Consider the following 9597-nt stretch of genomic DNA (forward strand, 5'->3'; position numbering starts at 1 on the left):
TGTTTCCTCGCTTCGTATGTCCCTGGTTTAAAATAAAATGACTGTGTTCACATATCTGTGCTTGTGTGTGTTTCCTGGGGCTGGGATTCCCAGGGCAGGGTGCTGCTGGTGGGGTTCAGGTGTCCTTGCTCCCCCAGTTCAAAGAGAGGTGCAGGGACAGGATTATTACTATTTCACCGTTTTCCACACACTTTACCTCTGCCATGAGCAATGGCAATTTCAGGGCAGGACAGCACAAAAGCACTGGAATAGACAGTGAAGAGAGAGAAACTTTTAATCTGCTTCATCCCTACAGTGAAACACTTTCTCAAAGCTCCACATCAGGCTAAGAGTTGGAATTTTGGGGAGGGGAACATAATAAACCACCCTTAATCCAGCTGGAGGACTGCAGCCCTGCAGGGTGAGGAGTGGGGATTGCCTTGGGGGCAAACCTGGGGCAGGAACTGGCTGCAAGGGGCAGCTCTGGGTGAGCAGTTGCCCCTTCCTGGCACCAGGGTGGTCCCAGTGTTGGCAATCAGCCCCTGATGGTACAGAATTCTCACTATGCAGTTGGCACACAGTTGACTTGTGTTCAGGCCAGTATGTGTTCCCCACAGCCCCAGCGGTGAGGGGTTTGTCCAGAAAATGTTGTTTCACTCTTTCATCTGCTTTTTCTTTTTCCTCTTCTTGGGAGCTGCTCCTGGCTCCGTTCCCTCTCCTGGCTGTGGGTTCTCCTTGGCTGCTGCAGGCAGGGAGCTGTGGACAAGACCAAACGGCCTGAGCCACACTTTCCAGTGCCGCAGTTCCTGTCCTCTGTTCCCACAGCCACATCCCCTCGTACCCTCTCCGGGCTGTCCAGAGCACTGACCTTGGCCATGGTGCTCCCCAGAAGCAGCTGGAGTCCCCCAGAGCCCCCTCTCACCTGGGGGTAGCAGCCCCTTCCTTGCACCGCTCCAGCACAGCCACGAAGAAGCCATGGGTGAGGGTCTCTGCAGGGGAAGCACGGAGGCAGCTCTCCGCTCCAGGGAAGACAGCGAGCCCTCGGCAGGGCCAGGATGGGAAGGCAGTCACCAGCCTGCGGCATGGAAAAGGGGTCAGCACCAAACCCTGCCCTACAGCCCTCCAGGCTCCCTGAGCCAGACCCACCTGAAGGCCGAGCCCCACTCCTGCAGCACAGCCTGCACCACATCCTCGTTCTCCTCCTGGTGTAGGGAGCAGGTGGAGTAGACCAGGCGGCGGAGAGCTGGAAAGCTCAGGGCGTGGCTGAGGACCCGGCGCTGGAAGCCAGCCAGCGCCTGCATGCGTTCGGCACTCGGGGCCACCTCCTGCCCTGGCCCCCGAGTCACCATCCCTGCAGGACAGGAGCTGTCACCTGGGGTTTGCACACCCACAGCCTGGCGCCAGGTGAGCTGCTGGAGCCTCACACGTTACCTGAGCCACTGCAGGATGGGTCGAGAAGGATGTGGGTCACCCTGCTATATTTGGGGTCTCTGGGATCCACGGTCAGGAAGTCCTGCTGGGCCAGCTGGCAGCCAGTGACCCCTGCCCGTGTCAGCAGCGTGTTCATGGTGGCCATGCGCTTGGGGTCCACATCAAAGGCAAAGATCTGTCTGAAGGCAGAGCCCAGCACCCAAGAAAAGCTGTGAACAGACCACCTGGCCCCCAGGAACACTCAAATACTGGGCAGGCAGACCTTAAGAGCTGCCTCCCCTCTGGCAGGGTCATGGAACAGGGCCAGGGCTGGGGGCTGGGAGTGAGCCCCTATGTGACTTCATGTCCCCTCAGGTCCCTCCAGTGGCCCAGGACTGTCACAGCCACCAGCTCACCTGAGCTGGTGACAGGCTGCAGCTCCTCCGGCCACCTTGTGCTCTCTGTGGGCACAGGGGGACCAGGGCCACCTCCCCCCTTTCCTCCACCCCTGCCCTCACCCCTTGTTCTTCAGGATGGCAGCCAAGTGGCTTGTCTTGTTTCCAGGGGCAGCACAGGCATCGATGATGTGGGAGCTGGCAACAGGGCCAAGGAGGAAGGCAGGGAGGCAGCTGGCCTGCGAGAGGGCAAAGACCGTCAGAGGGGTGGGCAGAAACACCTGGCCCCTCCTCGGGCATGGCTGATGCTGTGGGGACCACCATGACACAGGGCCAAGGCCACCACCGTGCTCCACCAACAGCCTTGCCCAACCCACACCCCTCTGCTCCTCCCAGCTGCTGGTCCCCAGCTCCCACAGGGGTGGGCTTTCATCCTGGACCTTCAAACAATGGAAGCAAAGCACTGGGGGAGTCCCACAGTTTCTGCTTAGACTTAAACGCTGCAGCAAGCTGAGACATTGTGGAAGGAGCTCACCCTTCATCCCTGTCAGTAGCTTTTCTGCCCCTGCAAATTCCTGCTCCCCAGTTTGCTCACCTTGTCCTGCAGAATTATGTGTCCTGAAGTATACAGCACGTTGTCATGGAGATCTGTCTGCGAAGGGAAAACCAACAGCTCCGGGAGATGCAGATCCAACATGAATTTTTTTCCAGAGAGGGCCTTCAGTTCCTCGACACTGCCCACGGGACACAAGGAGCATGAATACAAAGTCCTAATCCCAGTGCTCTCAGCTGAGCCCACGCTGAGAAACTCCTTCACCCCACAGCTCCTCACCAGCTACAGGCAGGACCCAGATAGGGGGCATCTAAGAGTGGGGAGTGACGGAGATCCCAACCCAACCATTCTGAGCACTAAGTTCAGCAACCCCTCAACCCACCAGACCTTATCCCATGACACCTGACATTCCGGCAAAGGTGGGATAGCAGAAAGAAATACTCACCTGGCTGCCTTACCCAGGTAGGCATATCCCTGGCGCTTGAAGAAGTCGATCACATCATCCACACAAGTCTTCAGGGTGTTGACCCGGACATAGCGTGGGACCTGGGAGGCTGCAGGGGCTGGACAGGTCATACACAGCCCCCTGCTGCTCCCACCACGGGGTGCCCACCCAGCCCGAGCCCACTCACCTGCGGCGCTTAGCACCGTCTCCGGGGCCAGCAGGTCCTCGTTGCGGCTCACCTTGTGCCGCACCTTCAAGCGAGCCAGCTCGGCCTCCAGCCGTGCCCGGTGCCGCCGGGCCAGCGCCTTCCACCGGCCCCCGCACTTCAGCCCCTTGCCGAAGAGCAAGTCATACACCAGGACCTGCGGGAAGGGAACGAGGTGAGCGCGGGCCCGCCGCCCCGGCACACCGCGGCTCCAGGACAGCGCGGCTCCAGGACACCGCAGCTCCGGCACACCGCGGCTCCGGCACACCGCGGCTCCAGGACACCGCGGCTCCGGCACACCGCGGCTCCGGCACACCGCGGCTCCGGCACACCGCGGCTCCAGGACACCGCGGCTCCAGGACACCGCGGCTCCGGCACACCGCGGCTCCGGCACACCGCGGCTCCGGCACACCGCGGCTCCAGGACACCGCGGCTCCAGGACACCGCGGCTCCGGGACACCGCGGCTCCAGGACACCGCAGCTCCGGCACACCGCGGCTCCGGCACACCGCGGCTCCAGGACACCGCGGCTCCAGGACACCGCGGCTCCAGGACACCGCGGCTCCGGCACACCGCGGCTCCGGCACACCGCGGCTCCAGGACACCGCAGCTCCAGGACACCGCAGCTCTGGCACACCGCGGCTCCAGGACACCGCAGCTCCGGCACACCGCGGCTCCAGCACACCGCGGCTCCGGCACACCGCGGCTCCAGGACACCGCGGCTCCGGCACACCGCGGCTCCAGCACACCGCGGCTCCGGCACACCGCGGCTCCAGGACACCGCGGCTCCAGGACACCGCGGCTCCGGCACACCGCGGCTCCGGCACACCGCGGCTCCAGGACACCGCAGCTCCAGGACACCGCAGCTCTGGCACACCGCGGCTCCAGGACACCGCAGCTCCGGCACACCGCGGCTCCAGGACACCGCGGCTCCAGGACACCGCAGCTCCGGCACACCGCGGCTCCAGCACACCGTGGCTCCAGGACACCGCAGCCCCAGGACACGGCGGCTCCGGCACACCGCAGCTCCGGCACACTGCGGCTCCAGGACACCACGGCTCCGGCACACCGCGGCTCCGGCACACCGCGGCTCCAGGACACCGCGGCTCCGGCACACCGCAGCTCCGGCACACCGCGGCTCCAGGACACCGCGGCTCCGGCACACCGCGGCTCCAGGACACCGCGGCCCAGGGATTCCGCGGATGCCCGTATACCTTCGCCAGCTGCGGCGCCAGCTTCTTCTCGGCCTGCAGCAGCGCGGCTCCATCCAGCAGCTTCTCCAGCACCGAGGCGTAGCGGAGGGTCTCGGACACCAGCGCGTACAGCCGCCGGACATGCTGCGGAGCAGTCAGCAGTGAGCGACACCGGGCCCGCGCCGGGCTCCGGGACTCCCCCCCGCCCTTCCGGCTGTGATTCCACCCCCGGCCACCCCGCACCCCGGCCCGTCCGGGCTCACCGGGAAGCCGCTGTTGTACACGAGGCTCTTGAGGCCGCCCTCGCCGCGCTCCAGCCCCGCCAACACGGCGGCCGCCGCGCTGTACAGCGCCATGTGCGCCCCGCGCCGCTTCCGCCGGGGCCTCCGGAGCCGCAGGGGGCGAGCGCGGCCCCGCTCCGCGCTCAGTGCCCGGGGCCGAGGGGGCGGAGAGCACGGAGCGGGTGGGGCGCGGCTGGGCGGCGGCGCCGGCGGAAGGACCCGGGTCACCCCGGCTACGCCATCGTCGCGGCGACCCCGGCTAGCCCAGTCACCGCGGTCACCGCGGTCACCCCGAGTACCCTGGGCGCCCCGGTAATCAAAGCCACCTCGGCCACCCCGACCACCCCATCATCATAATGACCTCGGCCACTCTGGTGACCCCGGCCAGCCAATGACCCCGGTCACCCCCATCATCCTGGCCTCCCCATCATCAGTGACCTTAGCACCAGCCACCCCCGTCACCCTGTCCATCCTGGTGATCCCAGCCACCCTGACCAACCAATCACCCTGACCATCCTGATTAGCCCGGCCATCCCAGCCACCTCTATCACTCCAGTGACCCTAGTCACTAGCCCCGGACACCCCCTCCTGTCCCTGCAAGTGGAAGCACGCTGACATTTCTACTACTTGTTGGACCCTGTGATACCCTGTTGGGTGATGGGTTAGTGAGGATTTGCTGCAGACTTTGGTGGTGTTCATGCTGCACTCAGAGCAAAGGATGCCCAGCACAGGGGTCTGCTCCAAGAAAGGGATCTGCTCTGGGAAAAGGGGGATCTGCTCCAGGAAGCTCAGAGCTGTATATGGAGGGTAAAGGATACCCCAGGACAGCCACCATAAGGCAGTATCCCAGCAACCTGGACATGGCTTTGAAACTGTCCCAGAACAATCAGGTGTAATGCATCAGTCACTCCAGCAGGACCAGCTCCAGGGACACTCTGATCCAGAGACAGGTGAGAGCTGCTTTGCAGGGTCTGAAGGGTTAGCAGTAGGTGCTGGGGATCAGTCATCTTGTAACTGAACAATCAAAGGGTGTAAGAATCTCATCCTAGTGACAGGATCTGAGGAAATGGAGCTCCGTCACTGTCAGGGAAAATTTAGTTTGGTATCAGGAAAAGGTTCTTCCCCCAGAGGGTGCTGGGGCACTGAACAGGCTCCCCAGGGAATGGTCACAGCTCCAGGACTGCCAGAGCTCCAGCAGCATTTGTTCAATGCTCTCGGGCACAAGGTGGGATTATTGGGGTGTCTGTGCAGGGCCAGGAGTTGGACTCGATGATCCCTGTTGGTCCCTTCCAACTCAGGATATTCCATGATTTTATAGTACTTGAACCTGTAGAAAGGCACATTCAGGAGCCTCAGTTTGGCAGAGATGTCAGAACAGACATTTACCTTGATGGTGGTGTATTTTATTCCCTGGCCTCTGGTTGGCACAGGCTGGTTGTGCCTTTTGGTCACAGGCCCGAGAAGCGGGTCCCTGGTGACCCTTTGCAGTTTGCAGGAGCCACTGCTGGGCTGTGTGCAGGGTGGCTGAGCCGCTCAGGTGCCCTGCTCCTCTCAGTCCATGGCCCTGGGCAGTGTCCCTCCCTAGCAGACTGGGAGGACACAGTCTGCCATGCCAGCTCACAGTCCTGGGTAGCTGGAAAGACCAGGAGTGACCTGCTGCCTGCACACAGCTCTTCAGCTGGTTTTTGTGCTCCCATTTCCCTCTTCAGCAGCCTCTCACCACAGCTGCCCGCTTGGCTCCAGCTGTGCTTGTTCTCTGAGAGAGAGTCCCTGTGTCAGCCAGCAACCAGCCCATCCACCTCAAACTCTGCTTGGAAGGATGTGCCACAAAGACCCTGAACACTCACCCTCTTCAGGCATACAGACTTTTCTAGGGGGACATCCTGGCAGGTAAGCTGTGTTTCAGTGTGGTAAACTGGGGATGGGGATGCTGAGGTCAAGGCTGACATTTTGTGCCCTTAGAGGAGAGGGAAAGGACTCGCCTATCCTGGTGGAGCTTGTTGTGCAGCACCATGGTTTCTACAGGAGGACAACTCTGCCACAGCCTTAACTGAGACAAGCTGAGAGAGCTGGGGCTGTTCAGTCTGGAGAAGAGAAAGTTCCAGTATATGAAGGGGGCTACGAGGAAGCTGGAGAAGGACTTTTCATCAGGAACTGGATAGATCAATGGGAAATGCATTCAAACTGCAAAAGGGGAAATTTAAGTTAGGTGTATGGAAGAGATTTTTCCCTGTGAGGGTGAAAAGGCCTTGGCACAGGTTGCCCAGAGTAGCTGTGGCTGCCCCATCCCTGAAAGTGTCCAAGGACAGGCTGGATGGAGCTTGAAGCAATCTGGTGTAGTGGAAGGTGTCCCTGCCCATGATAGGGGGGGTGGAATGAGATTGTCTTTAAGGTCCCTTCTAAGCCAAAGCATTCCATGATTCTATGCCTGTGCATCTGTGGGATGCATTGGGCAAGACTGAGGGAGGCTCTGTCCTCGCCTTGGCTCCGCAGCACCTCGATGACACAAGCCAGCACAATGCTGGGTGCCAGGGGACTGCAGACCACTCTCTGGCCGCATACAGGGCACAGGAGCTGCCCCTCCAGCACTTTGGGGAGGGACAGCATGCAGGGCTGACAGGACAAGTGACCACATTGCAGCATCAGTGGCTCCTTGAACACCTCCAGGCAGATGGGACAGAGCAGGTGCTCTTCCAGTGTGTCAATGCTCGTCTTCTGAGCTGTCCTGTCACCTTCTCACACAGATCTGGGCTGGGAAACACTGGTGGAAGATCAGTCCTGTTCCAAAAACAAAATCAGCAGCACAGACAGTTGCAAACCCATCCTTAAAACTCCAAACTAAGTCTGAGATGATGATTTTAACCCATAAGGGGTATGTGGCTACACCTGGCTGTGTGTCCTGGGTCTGCCCAAGGTGTCAGCAGTCACCCCCAAGCTGTTCCCACCTGGGCCCAGGCAGGGATGTCAGACTGCAGTGAAGTTCTGCCTTTGTGCCGGGGCTCAGACACACCCAGGAGGCATTTTCCACTGAAAAATCACAGTCTTGTCCCTGTATGAATTCCCACAGATCCCTTTGGGGTTATCTCAGCCCACGGACATCCTCAGAAAGACTGGTATCACTCAAGGGATACATATAAGCAAGAAGCAGAAGGAAAACATTAAAAACATTTATCTTGGAGATGGGGGGCGGGGGCTGGATTTGGGAAGCTGAGGCACAGCTCACCCCCTTGAAACTTGTTTCCATGTTCTTCCCCAAAAGATGTGAGCTGAAATCCCAGCCTCTCCCATCAGCCCCAGGGAGCACAGGACAGTGTGTTTCCAAGCTGTAAGGCTCGGGCAGTACTGCCTTCCCTGCTGTTCGCAGTTGGGACAGAACTGCCAGACTTCTGGGCAAGTCAAACATTTGGCCTCGAAGTTGAAGAAAAGAAACCTGAAGTCAGGACTTGGTTACTTCCCCAGGGAAAGGGGAGGCTGGGCTGGTGTCACACATTGCTGTGGGGTGAACCAAGCGATGCTCAAGCACCCACCAGATATCCCAGGAGCACAAGCGGAGGGACCAGCCAAAGGTGCACACAGAAAAACACCTCTCAGAGACCCAAATAATACCCAGCCACTGAGATGGCCTGCACGGATTTCTCAGCTCCACTTCTCCCAGTGCATCGACCCAATGGACTTTCCTGGGCTTCTCCTGGTCAAGCTGATGGGACCCAGTCAGACAAGGTAGCTCCTCCTCAGGATGGGGACCCCAGTGGCTCCCCTCCTGCATCCCTCCAAGATGTTCCTGTTCCCAAGGAGAGCCAGGCATGCTCCTATCCCCCTGTCCTGTGTGTGCACACCCCAGGAAGGGCTGCCTGGAGCCACGTGTGAGCACTCAGCACATCACTGGGCAGGACCAGGAGAAGTGCTGGCTGTGTTTGCCTCCCGCAGCAGCCACAGTCCCCAGATCCCCGTGGGACTTCCCTTATCCCCACTGTAACAGAGAGAATGTTCTCACCAAAGCACTTGGTTATTCAGTTAAGTTTAAGATGACTTTAAGATACTGTTATCAACTAGGCTAACTTTGCTATTAACTACAATTTATTTCGTTAAACCGATGGGGTTTTGTTGTGTGGTGAAAACCCATTATGCTTTTGGAAAAAAAACAGGAAACTAAACGCTGCTCTTACTGTGGGGGGCAAGGAACAAGGAATTATTTTGTCTGATTATGAAAAAATAGTTTCTCATATAATAACTCCTGGTTCATAGATATGTTTGGCTCATGAGCATCCCTCATATGAATCCCATCATGATCCCATCCCCGGCTTCTCTCTCAGCATCTCCTGGGGAGCTGGGGATGGTCCTGGCTTCTCCCTGGGGAATGTCCAACTTTGGGAATGCAGTGAGGGAAGGATCAGCCTGAGGCACTCGCCCAGCCTCACACTGAAGCTCTTCAGGACACAGCAAAGCAGAGAATGAAGCACTTTCTCTCCACATGGGGGGGAGGGCTGTGGGGACATCCTTTCTTGTCTTTTCCCCTGCCTTCCTGCCTTCCTTCTATAACCTTCTGTGAAGAAGAAACTTGGCTTTATGTTCTTTTGTGGTGATATCTCAAAAATTCTCAAGAATATGAGTTTCTTTCTGTTTTTATTTTGCATTCTCGTTCATTTTGCATTTATACCATTTCAGGTGCCTGAAGAAAGCCAAACTTGCAAACTTGTTCCAAACCAGTTTGGGTTTTTTCCATGTGGTAGTTTGTGATTTGTTGGTTGGTTGGGTTTTTATGGGGTTTTGGTTGGTTGGTTGCTGGTTTGGGGTTTTTTGTTTTGTTTTGTTTCGTGGGTTTCTTGGGGCAGGTTTGTTTGGTTTTAGTTTTGTTTGGTTATTTTGGTTGGGTGGGTGGTGGTGGGTGTGGTTTTGTTTTTCCTTTGGTTTGGGTTTTTGTTTGATAGGGTTTTGGCTTGGATTTTGTTTTTGGTGGGTTTTTTTGGTAGCTGTGTGGTTTTTGTTGTAGTTTGGTTGGGGGTTTTGATGTTGTTTTTGTGGGGTTTGGTTTTGCTTTTTGAGTTTTAGGTGGGTTCAGGGTTTTTGTTCTAACCCAGTGCGGAGGCAGTGCACTGCGGACTACATCCCCCAGCGTGCACCGCGGCGCTTCCGTGAC

The 9597-nt window shown here is 58.4% G+C and overlaps 1 protein-coding gene across 1 annotated transcript; it reads right to left on the reverse strand.

The window, feature by feature from the left end:
• Window positions 1–256: 256 nt before the first annotated feature.
• NSUN5 (NOP2/Sun RNA methyltransferase 5) lies at window positions 257–4563 on the reverse strand. Its single transcript, XM_040082300.1, has 10 exons — window positions 4443–4563; window positions 4201–4323; window positions 2970–3144; window positions 2783–2891; window positions 2380–2518; window positions 1908–2023; window positions 1411–1589; window positions 1126–1330; window positions 902–1054; window positions 257–735 (listed from the first exon to the last, which is right to left on the reverse strand). Exons 1-10 carry the CDS (start codon window positions 4533–4535, stop codon window positions 633–635), a joined length of 1395 nt encoding a protein of 464 aa, XP_039938234.1. The 5' UTR covers window positions 4536–4563; the 3' UTR covers window positions 257–632.
• Window positions 4564–9597: the final 5034 nt, after the last annotated feature.

Source organism: Hirundo rustica, chromosome 19 (genome assembly GCF_015227805.2).
Source record: "Hirundo rustica isolate bHirRus1 chromosome 19, bHirRus1.pri.v3, whole genome shotgun sequence".
Classification (NCBI taxonomy): Eukaryota; Metazoa; Chordata; class Aves; order Passeriformes; family Hirundinidae; genus Hirundo; species Hirundo rustica.

Bases quoted from the DNA above. Each gene is read 5' to 3' on its own strand.
- NSUN5 (XM_040082300.1), bottom strand. From the start codon at position 4,535: ATGGCGCTGTACAGCGCGGCGGCCGCCGTGTTGGCGGGGCTGGAGCGC. The intron at 2,892-2,969 runs GTGAGTGGGCTC...CAGCCCCTGCAG, and splicing joins GACGGTGCTAAGCGCCGCAG to CCTCCCAGGTCCCACGCTAT. The intron at 2,519-2,782 runs GTGAGTATTTCT...TCCCGTGGGCAG, and splicing joins TACCTGGGTAAGGCAGCCAG to TGTCGAGGAACTGAAGGCCC.